At 40.1% G+C, this 12,713-nt stretch overlaps 1 protein-coding gene across 1 annotated transcript; it reads right to left on the bottom strand.

Annotated features, from left to right (window-relative positions):
- Positions 1-763: 763 nt before the first annotated feature.
- Yipf6 (Yip1 domain family member 6) lies at positions 764-12,332 on the bottom strand. Its single transcript, XM_052733269.1, has 7 exons — positions 11,716-12,332; positions 9,967-10,095; positions 9,666-9,744; positions 9,054-9,096; positions 6,990-7,115; positions 6,234-6,391; positions 764-4,991 (listed from the first exon to the last, which is right to left on the bottom strand). The coding sequence occupies exons 1-7, from the start codon at positions 11,770-11,772 to the stop codon at positions 4,876-4,878; spliced, it is 708 nt and encodes a 235-aa protein (XP_052589229.1). The 5' UTR covers positions 11,773-12,332; the 3' UTR covers positions 764-4,875.
- Positions 12,333-12,713: the final 381 nt, after the last annotated feature.

Below are 12,713 nucleotides of genomic sequence, written 5' to 3'. Positions count from 1 at the left end.
CTCTTGTCCTTAAGCAACTGTTCTCATCAAGACTAAGATACCATGTTCCTTTAGCAGTGATGACACCCATAATCTGACTACTACCCTGCAGGCTTGTATTTGCATTCATGCAAACACTATCACTTTGATAGCCAGAGCCAGCACCTCCTCAGCTGTTCTCAGAAACGCACATTCTTCTAGGCCTCAGGCTTCCAAATGATAAACACAGGGACCCCCTTCTACCCATACTGCCCTCTCTTAACCCAATTGCTCTCCATGTCCTTGTATATTGCTTTGAAGCCACTTTGAGCCAGATATTCTACTGAAGGCATTCTACTTCCCAGCACAGTAAGTTCTACCTTCATAGTCCCTGGGTTTTCAATTACTGTTTGCTGCAAGATACCTTCATTTACTCTTTGATGTTCTAGTTGTGCTTATGGGATTGGCACTGCATTTGATTACAAAAAGGCTGGTGTGAATAGGGATACAATGGAGGAGATGGGAATGGGGGGTGGGCTGGGGCGAAGGCGGCGGGGGGGGGGGGGGCGGGCGCGGGAGGGGGGAGAACAAGGAAATCTGTGGCTGATATGTAAAATTAAATTATAAAATAAAATTAAAAAAAAATTAATATGGAGCCTGGCATACCATATTTGCTCAATAAATGTGATTTCCCTTTTAAACTTGTTTCACACAATTCTACATTTGTTTCTTTAGAATATATGTATCATCTGTCATCAATATGGTACAAATATTTTTGTACCTTCAGCAAAAAGGCAGACATAAATTGCCCCTTTCCAGTGTTTTTATTGATACATATAACATTCACAAACCATTTTACAGGTTTCTTTGCACAGGTTTCTTGTCCATAGGAAAGATCAGGATTAAAGTAGAATACCCAAGACCAGAAATGAACAAGCTTCATTAAGGCAAAGTCTTTATTCTCACCACTTTTACCCAAATAGAAAGGCATTCAGTGCTCGAATGACTTCAATCTTAAGTCTTAGGAATATACCCAGTACCCTATATGACCAGATACATCCCTATACTATAAACACCTGAAGAGATGTTGCATTTTGAGGCATAAATCATCATCCCTTTAGGAAAAGTAAAAGTAGTTGATTCTTCAAACTTTGAGAAAAACAGACTATGTATATGTGAAATGGGAAATTTTATAGTAATTTGATTCTTCAAACTTGGAGAAAAATAGACTGTGTGAAAAGGAAAAGAAAAGGAAAAAAGAGGGTTTAAGGGCATCAAACCTATGTCTTTCTAAGTCTGCGTGCTTTGTGTGCTCAGATGCCAGAGTTCGGTTCCTCTGAAAAAAGAACAATAGTATCCACCTCCAGTTAGTTCTAGGGTGCAAAGGTTAGTAACAGGAGACACACCCTGGGAAGGAATGTGTTCATTTCATGTGCCTAACAGTGAAATGCAAACTGCATCTCATCTAATGTGTTTGTACCATAAATTCACTTCCTGCATGACCTTGGTCAATTACTTCCATTTCTGTGCCTCGATTTTCTACTTTAAAATGAAAATTAGAGCACTTTATGTTGAGGAGGAGAGGAAATACAGCAAGCACTACAAACAGTGCCTGGCCAGATGATTAGACAGAAAGTAGACCAGTAGTGACTAGAGAACAGGAATGACTGGTTTCTCTGCAGTGATAAAGACAAACATTCTCAAATTAGATATCAGTGACTGCTGTGGAACTCTAAATCTAGTAAGACTGCTGAATTGTACACTCTGAAAAAATGGATTTCATGGTAAAGTGTACTTTAATAAAGCTATTACAAAAATTACTTTAAAAGTAGAATAGTAAATTGGTATACAGTAAGTGCCCAATAAATGTTACTATTAATAATCACAAAATTATTACCCCTGTCAGTTCTATATTCATAACAAAAGCACACAGAATCTAGCGAAGGATCTCTAATTTACATACATGGATCCATCCACATTTATACATTTACATCCATCCAACTGTCTCAGAAACTGACAGTCTAGTTAAGGATCATTTCAGTGCTCAAACTAGACTAAAACATCAGCATGCAATGGATGACTTGACGGTAACCAAAAATAGCAACTAACAAATTTTCATTTTCATCTTCAGGAATAAGCAGGCATCTCAAATGCAGTAAGTCAAGAGATTATATATCTCCAAGTACAGGCTTATTAGCCTTCTAATCACATTTTTGGGGGTACTATTTATAAAAGATAGTCAACAGTGAAATGATTACCAGTGTCATGCTATGCAATTTTGCCCAAAAAAAGAAAGATCCCACAACACATTGAAAAGATCAAATTCAACTTATATAACTTTGAGGCCAAAATCCAAACAAAACACACATACACAAAAATCCTTAGTATTTGATGGTGACTTTCACGAACCATTCAGAACATTCAAATATGTTGTCATTAATAGAGTTTTGTAATCTGAACACCAATTAAATCAAGTCTTCACCTTTAAGTGTCATGATCTCAGATGTAAAAGCAGCAGGTGATCATCCAAGCTGGCTGATACCCATGCATATTCTGCACGGATACTCAAAAAGCCTGAAATTCACCAGAAGCATGAAATGTCACCAACCTAGAACAGGAAGGAGTTTCTCTGCTCAAGGCTTCTGCCCTTCCAGTCTTCATTTCTAGAATCAACCACAATTGCAGCAAACCAGGAAAAGCTATATTACAACTTCCAGACTCAGGACTTCACATGTCACAGAAAGCAACAGACTTTTTGCACATATTAAAAATAATTATACCCTTTGATTATTCAATTCTAGAAACAAGTAATTAATCCTCCAGTTTATCCACTTTTTTTTTCTTGGCAATGCCAAGGATTGAACCAAGAGTACTATGCATGCCTGGCAAATGCTCTACCACTGAACTACACTCCCAGTCCTACATTCCAACTACATAATACTATTCGTTAATTCACCCAAGAGCAACAGATTAACACAGGATCAAGCTGCCTTATATCCAATGTGTTTAACCCTCCAAATCCCCGGAAATTGTGGCCTTAGGAATTTCAGAGTAAATGTTTCACCTGAGTAAAATCCAGTAAAGACTAAATCTCCTTTGAGAAATATGGTTCCTTCTTCATTATCGTAATTACTTGGGAAGACTACAAAACAACAACTTAGGAAAGATATTTGAGTGGAAAGAGACAACTTATGACAAATCTAAAAAATCAGGGTCAGTTTCAAATCTTTCCTTTACTAACTCAAGAGTGAAACACTATATTTATCTTCATGGGGTTTATAATTTAAAAGATAAATTACAATGAATTCAAAAAATACCCCCAAACCTTTAGAAAAGCCTAGACAGAGAGGACAAATTCAGTAATGCTTTGTAACTCATCCCATGAACCCATTTGGCCTAGTGTTGCTCATTTGGTTACTCTGAGAATGGGAAAAATTACGTTTTTAGAATCATATATTTATATGAAGGTAGTCTTTAAATACAAAAATCAATAAATATTTAAATTCTACGATAAAGAAAAAACACAGAATAAGAAATTCCTATCTCTGTAAGTAACTGCATATTTACAATGAATGTTCTCTGACTCCTAATCATTGTCTATTAGTTCTTCAACTGAAACATAGAAGGCAACAGTTCTTACCATCTTACAGCAGTCCTCTTTAGCTGAGAATCAGCCTGTCTCACGTGTTCTGGTCCCTGAAAAGCCTTCACACTTGTGTGCATAAGTATCTGAGAGTACAGGCAGGTGCACATGTGCAAAATGTACATATCTAAAGGGGAGCTAATTTGGTGTACAAATAAAGTCTAAAACACAAAATAAATTGCTATTCCCCAGCCAAAAACAAACAAATAAAACAAAACTCTCTATATATATAAAAAGAAAAAACTGCTGAGCCCACTACAGGAAGGGCAGCAGCTGTAAACTCAACTTACCCTTTGTCATGTTACATAAACGACCTTCTGTTACCTAGGCTTCGGAACATTAAATTCTGTGTCTATTTGGTTAAATGCACATTTCTGATGTAGCCTTCCTTGCTAGTCTGAGGCTGGACCACACAAAATAATGAATACGTCCTTTTAACTATGTAATATGTAACCTATACCTTAAAAGGTGCTCACATGACAATATGCATTATAAACAATAAACCTAGATTTCTGTCTTCTTTGCTACTTAGAAAAGCTCAAACATTGGACTACCGAGAACTTCAGTCAAAGGAAAGTTGCATGTTTGACTGCTAGTATTGTATATTCAGGATGTAGGAGAAAGATTAAAAACTAGAGTGCTAGCCGAGGTACTGTTACACATGACAGAAAAGTAACTATACAAAAATAATTTTGTATTAGATGTCATTTGCTTAAAAACAAACAAGCAAACAAACCAAGTATAGCACTACCTCTGATCAAAATGTGAAAATTAATGCATGTTTTCTCCTCCCATGTCTATAAACCTTGTTCATAACCTGTCTTTCCTTTCTCAAGTTTGGGAGAGAAAAGAAAAAGAAAATGGATACAGACTATTACTACTTATGAAAAGAGGCATATTCTAATAGTCATAAGGCAATGTGTTTAAGAGCTGCACCTGAACAAATATTCTCCAAGCTGCAGATAGTCACCAACGCTTTTTAATTTGTAGAGTGGACCCACTCGCTCCTCGAGTCTCTGGCTGTCACCCTAATGGACCACAGTAACTTCATCATGCCGTAGGGAGGCATTGTATGCACATGTATTTGAAAGAAATAACATTAAGAGGAAAAGGACAGCCTTGCAAATATCAGTTCCTTACATAAATGACAACAGTGCTATGTGGCTCCCTTTTAATATCTCAAGAATTGAACAAGAGAGTGGGGAGGCTGTTGTTGGTCAACCGTTCAGGTGAGCCTTCAATTCACTGGTTTTGACAGTCTGTATCCAGATTTACTATGGAGTGAACGTGAGTATCATCCAACTGATCACGAAGTAGAATAAAAAGACGGGATACACAGCGAGAGCTTTGCGGTTTGGAGGCTGGCTGTCAGCAAGAAAAGCTGTTGATGCTAAAGAAAAGAAAAAGGAGTATTTTATATAATCATGGTACCAGAACTACTAATAGTTATCAGCCTCCAATGTGACTGGCATAATCTGGAACACGGAAGTACACTAAAAGCTCAGTTTTATCTGTGGCTCCTGAGAGAATAATACCTCAAGTTCAGTTAAGGGGCAGGAATGTATGGCTGAGTGGCAGAGCACTTGCTTAGCATGGACAAGGCCCTAAACATCAACACACACAAGCAGAGTTCACACATCTGTCATCTCCCAATAGCCCAGGGCAGCATCTTTCAAATACTAAAGCTTCAAAAGTTTTTGACTATTTTAGATAGAAATCCTTCTTAAGCAGATTTCTTGGCCTTTTGTGGAAAGTTATTGAACTATGCTTATGGCAGGTTTAAATATGTGTATGGTTATTTGCTCCTATACTAAATGATCTCATATTACTTCCTTCATTTTGTGAATTAATTTGGGGGGGAGGGTCCTGTTTTGTTACTGTTGCTTTTGTCATTTTTTTTTTTCCAAACAAGGTCTTATATAACCCAGGTTTGCCTTGAACATACTATGTAGTTGAAGTTGACTTTGAACTCATAATCCTCTTGCTGTTACCTCTCAAGTGCTGGGAATACAGGCCTACAAGTTATCAGCTATCTTTAAAGTGCTATTCTGTCCATCCAAGAAAAGCCTACTCATCTTCTTATCAAGAATAACCCCTATAGGTTAGGCAGAGTGCAGGTCTGTAATCCCAACAATTTGGGAGGCACAGGCAGGAGGATTGTGAGTTCAAGGCCAGCCTGAGTGACATAGAGAGATCCTGTCTCAAAAAATGTGGTTATGTACAGCTTTTTGCTCTGTTCTGTGGTACAGAGGCTTGAACCAGGGCCCATAAATGCTACGTAAGCACTCTACCATAACTACTACTATATTCCCAATCTCATTTTAAAAGTTTTATTCTGAGACAGGGTATTGCTAACTGTCTAGTCTGGCCTTGAACTTGCAATCTTCTTGCCTCAATCTTTAAAGTAGCTGGGATTATAAGTGCACACCACCATGCCCAGTGATTTTCTACATCTTCTAAGTTCAGATGTCCAGCTCACATAACATGGACACCTTCAATACTTACTTAGAACAGCAGGTTCTATGGCTGCTACATTTATTTGACAGCAGAACTCCATTGTTCATAATCGGCTCTTCATCTTTAACCCATGTTTTTATCTACTCTGGTACTATAGATATAAGTATATACTCACCAGCCACAGACCAGGCGAACATCACCACCACCACAAAAAGCCGAATCATGAAGTTTATTGGTCCCTGTCCTGCCAAAAGCACCAGACGGCAAACTAGCATTGCAACAGTCAAAGGAAGTATGCAGTATCCCAGCACGCACAGGCTCTGAAAGAAAGAACTACAAACAACACACATCCACAGATCGTAAGTATCACTGAGTGGTACAGGACACATCTTATTGTACAGATGGCTCATAGATTCAATGGACTATTGCCTCCTTCCTGCTATCCTATCTATCTACACCTTTATGTTGATGGTAATTTCATGAGACTAGCCCCCTGTATCATATACTTTCACTTTCTCTATACTCTCCCTGTTCTCCTCTTAGGCCCCTTAATATTCAATTTTCTAATATCAAATGATCTACTCTAATTCTCAGAGATCTCCCATTGATTCTCTATTGTGGTTATTAATCTATTCTAGTTAGAGACCAATTTGAGAATGTGTTTTACCATAGGTTCCCCCCAAATGTATGTATCTTCTTAAAGTAAATTTGTTTCTAACTTCAAGGTTTAGAGAGAAAATCTGAAGCTCATCACTGAACTCCAAAATTTATTTCAATTGAGTTGTTGCTCTATTCTAATGGGATTAAGGAAACTTTTATTTGCTACTTAAGTCAAATTTTCTTTAAAAAAATATCCAAATAGCACTGTTCTCCCAAAATCTACGATGTGCTACCTAGCAAAGAGGAAAAAGGTGCATATAATGATACTCACATGTTTCCACCAAGAAGTTTGGAATTGAGTGTGATAGTGACTGCTCCAAACCAGACAACAACGAAAACTTCAGCAAACTGCGGTCCTCCATCTTTTTCCCCATCCACAGAACTCTTCTGTAGCATCCTAAAAACAACATGAAAACTACATAACCTTTTATACAAAGCAACAAAAACATGCATTCTTGCCAGATTGCTATGGCTTACCTCATCTGAACATCTGTAATGTGTACTTTGTACTGTAAGGAAAATACCAATAAAATCTGGCAAGGTTTTATTTAAAATCCAAAATGCCTAAGGACTATAAAGAGTGCTGTGCTTTGAACTTTCTGGAATGTTTAACTAGCTTACTAAAAGCCTCTCTGTTCAAGCATAAGTTATTGAATTAAGAGCCAAACATTGCTCACAAACATGAGATATTTTGTTGCTGTTGTTCACATAACATATAAAATAGCTTTAAATTTAATTTGTCAGTATTTTTAAGTTGGGATGCTGCACTTAAGACTATGTATTTCTGAAGATGGGTGATGTGCATCACAATCCCAACTAAGGAGATGGAGGCAGAATGCTCTTGAGTTAAAAGAATGTACCTTTCTAGTAAGGATTAGCTCAGTGATAGAGAAAGTATCTACCTAGCATGCACAAGGCCCTGGGTTACATTCCCAAAACAAAACAAAAAGGAATCTGTATTTATGGGTTCATGTGCCAAGTGAGATTTTTTTTTCATACTGGGCCTCTGAGATTCCAACATAGTATCGGGTGTAGCTCCCATAGCAATAAGGGCCTCCCAGTCACCAGATCAGTACTCTGTGTGTTTGGATTACTTTTCTACTTTCTACTTTTGTTAGCAAATCTCAGTGTTCGTTTGCTTGCTTGTTTTTTAAACAAGGTCTGCTTGTGTGGCCTAGGCTGGGCTTTGTTATCTTCCTGCCTCAGCTTCTTGAGCGCCAGGATTACAGGCACCATGTTCAGCTATGAATTTGCAATTCTTACCTTAAGGTTTTAGCCCACACGCTCAGTAATAGAAACAGTTTTTAAACTTATTTAGTTGCTGATTTTTAAAAATCAGAATATAAATATCATTACTAAAGGACTTTGCTTTGGAACTGAGTAAATATTGAACTATCACCTAAATATTCTGTGTCTAAGAATTTAATAGATGTAAAATGTTTTGAATCCTGGACTTAGAACTCTTGGTATGTTTTCCCTGAAGAATAATTAAAATAAAACAAGCTCATAACTTCTTATTACATAGGATAGAGAATTTATATATTAAGTCTTTTTTTTTTTTTTCCGGAGCTGAGGACCAAACCTAGGGCCTTGTGCTTGCTAGGTAAGCGCTCTACCACTGAGCTAAATCCCCAACCCCACTATTAAGTCTTGTCTGGTTATGCTAACTGCCAATAGGAGGAGGATTTTGTATTGTATGGCTATGTGTATTCCATTCCAAATCCTGACCATCAGGTGCAAAGAGTATGCTGGCACTCTTTGTTGTCTGGAACCCCTATCACTTGAGCATGGTAGGGTGAAAAGAATATTAACTAATCTGGGAGGCAGGTGACTCAGACACTGATCCTGGTTCTCTCACTAGACATGCCACTCAATTTCATCTTAGGACTACAGTTTTCTCTGTAAATAAGTGAAGTGAAACTACCTAAGCTCGAAGGTTAATCTTTTAAAACTAATGAAAATACATACATAGTTTTTCAAGAGCTTTTAACATATATCCTTTCAAGGCACTGAACTGGTTCCCTTCATATAATTACTAGAAGTACAAGAAAGTAATACTGCATTATGATCTAAATGAATACATGATAAATTGAAATTCTAAAAATTATAGTGTGGTGGTGCATACTCGTAACAATAGCACTCAAGAGGCAGAGGCAGGGGAAACACAAATTTGAGACAAGCCTGAGCTACACAGAAAGTTCTGGGATAGTGTGAGCTACATGGTACAACCCTGTCTTTTTTAAGAGGTCCTAAAGGCCTAGTAAAATTTTTCCTTAATTCTAGAACTCCATCAAAAAAGTCTAGTTCAAATGAGGAAGGAAATGTAAATACTTACAAGGCAAGTGTCACGCAGAGTATTAATGGGCCCCACAAATCCCCTACAAGAAAGAAAAGACAGGCTGCTAAGAAACAAATGTGCCATATTTCCTACCTTTATCCTAATACTTACCTCTCACTCTTAGAATCGAAGCAGTAAGTTTTAGCTAAGCTTTCCCGACCTTTCTGTCCCCATGCCTGTTTTCACCGTACCCTTTAAGGTTTGTTCCCTTCATGAGTCACAAAGTACCCTTTCTTCATTCCTAATCCCTACTCCAGCACATTAAGAGCTATGGACAATCTGTCCCCTAAATGTACAAAATCTCCAAAGCAAAACTTCTGTCCGTGACTTCAGGGCCCAGAGGGAATCTGAAGCTCATCAAAGGACTTGAGTGAGAATCACCTCAAATTCCCAACTACTGCCAAATTACGTTACCATGCTCAGCTGTGAGCATTTTTGAGGTTCATATTTACTGATGAACTGAATACAATGAGCCAAGCCTTTCATTTATATAACTGTTTCTTTCTGTAAAACAACATCAGATTTATTACATTTGCCTTTGCTTTATAAAGCAGTACTGATAAGGTACCAATGATATGAAGCAAGTCCTCAAAAACCTCATATACTTACAATCTCTTAACAAAGCGTTACTTTTCCTTGGATATAAAACGTGCATAAATTTCTTCCCCACAGCTTTTAGATCACGCATCTGAAAGACAAAAATAACTTGATGTACTGTAATGATTAAAGTTACCAAGAAGTTCCCTCCATTTGCTAAAAAGACTGAAACAACTCACTCTCAAAGAGAGAACCTTAAATTTCAATAGATCAATTACCTTAAAAAATCAAAGAGCCAAACAAAACTATTTCAAAATATTAGTAGTATTTACTCCCATAACACTGAAGGAGTTTCTCAACTAGTCTAACTTACGATGGTATGGCGAACAGATTCATTTAATGTGGAGTTGTCAAGTTCTCGAGCACGAGCTCTCACAGGAATAGTAATCTCTCCTTCTATTGGGATGTCTTGTGAAATTGATATATCAGAAAGGCCTGCGAACTGAGAAAAGATGGGAGGAAGAAAATTAAGCTTATAACAGACTGCAAAGTATCTCAAATACATCACCATTTTCTAGAGTTGGGACTATATATTTCATTTGGGTTTTGAATAGTAGTTAAAAGTAAATGTTAGCTCAACAGACATTAAGTAATACAGTTAATTCTCAAACACTCCTTTTAATTAAAGGTGATGAAATATAATGAAAAAATACTGAAAGTACATACTAGACACTTGCCCTCAAATATTTAGTTTTTTAAAGCATAAGTTCCAGGCCATCTGGGTCAACACAGTTAAGACCCTGTTCATACGTACTTATGTACGTACATACATACATACATACATATATACATAATAGGCTTCACAGGTAGGGGAGCAGTCTGGAGGAAAGAGAAACTAAAAACAGGTAGGTTGCCTGTAACTTTGTCACAGTAAAAATGTTTACATTAGTTTATGTACTTGTCACTATTCTGTGATGAGTTTCATCATTTTCCAAATGAGTAAACTAGGGTTTAGAGTGCTTTTACTCAAGGTCACACCTGATCCATAAGATGACCCAATTACTTTGTCCCTTCAGCACTGGGGATTGGACCCATAGAGCCTTGCACATGCAAAACAAGCACTCTACCACTTAGCTACACCCCCAGACCCAGTACACTTGAACAGTTTCATTCCTGGTGCCTGAAATACTGTCTGGAACACAGCAGATGCTCAATAAATACTTGCTGAATGAAGAGATGAACAAATGAAGCCACTAAGGAGTAGAGTCAGAACCAGAACCAAGTTCACTTGCCTCTCACTTCAATTCTCTACTGTTAAGCTGCCAATTAAAAAAAAAAAAAGGAATCATTTATTGAGCAAACACTATATAAGCAAATACTGCTGGGAGGAAGAACATCAGGGCATAACACTGACTTCCTTATAGTCAGTCCTCCCTTCATGGCCTTGATTGTATTAGGCACTTCATGTAAGTTATGCCATTTTATCTTCCTGAAAACTCTTAAAGGCAGATACTTTCTTTAGTTCAAGAGATAAACACCCTCTATTGAAATGAATTGCCTAACCTCACACAAGCTTCAGTGTGAATGGACTCTAGCCCACGTAAGTTTAACTGTAAAGCCTGTGTTCTTAAATAGTATGCGCTGTGGCTTTGACTCTAAGTGTCCCGAAGAGGATGACAATGACCTGGAAATAATAATTAGCCTACGAGGGTCACTGACACGTGAAGATTCAAGTTACAAGCAATAAAATGACAACGTCCTGTGGGAAGCAGTTTCTCATTACTTCTGGAGTACTTCACAACGGCTGGTGACACGTCTTGATAAAATGACAGTGATAGGAAAGATACTTCAGAAAGCACTCAAAGCTCAGCATTGAACAAAATGTAGAGGACAAGGAATCCCTAGTGTGGAAGGGCATGAGAGATTTCACGAACAGGCGTAGAAGGATCGCGGAAGGAGGGGAACGGCAATTAACTGCAAGAGCAGGTGCTGTGTGATTGCAGCAGCAAAGGCCTGCAGGGCCAGGGAGCTCTAGCTCGCTCAAGCTACAATCCGTCCCCGACTTCCATTCGGGGAGTTCTGCCTCACTCTGGGTCCCTCCTGTCACAGTACCCTAGCTCACCAAAGGCCTAGGCGTCGCTGTCTCGTGCTCTCCAGGAGCTTCCTCGGCTTCCGCCATCTTGACACACCTTCGTCCTGGTCGTTCCCATGCGCCTTTGCGAAACCGGAGACGTGGAGAACAAGGCTGGGCAGCGCGCTGTCGCGTGGAGAAGGCGTCACCGCAGGCGCCTGAGGTTGGCTGCCGCAGAGCGGGGGCCCGCCCCTGTGGTCCGGCAGCCTCTGGGCTCGAAGCCGAGCTCCTCGTTGCTCGTTTGGGGGGGGGCCGGTACCGCTAGGTGGCGCTCCGGCTTTCACGTCCTCTACCAGCGCAGGCTGGTCTCCCCGAAGCGCCCAGCGGTGCCCAGAGGAGTCCAGCCGAACGCAGCCGAACACGAGCCCAGAGCCCGATTTTAGCCGAGCACAGTCGAGCCCAGCGGCGAACAGCCGAACCTAGTCGAGCACAGCCGAGCACAGCAACGCACAACCGAACCTACCCGAACGCATCTGAGCACAGCAGTTCACAGCCGACCACACTCGAGCTCAGAAGCTCACAGCCGAGCCCAAGGGCGCACAGCCGAAGGTAGCCGAGCACAGCCGAACACAGCCGAGCACAGTGGCGAATGGTCCGACGCAGCCGAGCACAGCCGAGTCCCGCGGTGCACAGCCGAACATAGCCGAGAACAGCCGAGCCCAGCAGCGCACAGCCGAACATAGCCGAACGCATCCGAGCACAACAGGTCACAGCCGAACACACTCGAGCCCCAGCCGAACCTAGGAGAGCACAGCCGAGCCCAGCGGCGCACAGCCGAACATAGCCGAGCACAGCGGCACCCAACCGAAAGCAGTCGAACCGAGCGGAGTCCAGCCGAGCGCTGCCGAGCCCAGCGGCGCCCAGTCAAACCCAGCTGAACTCAGCCGAACCTAGCTAGCGACACCCAGCCGAACATAGACTATCCCACCAGCGCGGCTGCCGAACTGGCGCCCAGTCCATCCTAGAGGAACACAGCTGAGCCAAGACGT

The sequence above is a fragment of the Peromyscus californicus genome, unplaced genomic scaffold (assembly GCF_007827085.1).
Source record: "Peromyscus californicus insignis strain IS unplaced genomic scaffold, ASM782708v3 Scaffold_10__1_contigs__length_136768540, whole genome shotgun sequence".
In the NCBI taxonomy this organism is placed as follows: domain Eukaryota; kingdom Metazoa; phylum Chordata; class Mammalia; order Rodentia; family Cricetidae; genus Peromyscus; species Peromyscus californicus.
This window is presented reverse-complemented; position numbering and strand designations above follow the sequence as displayed.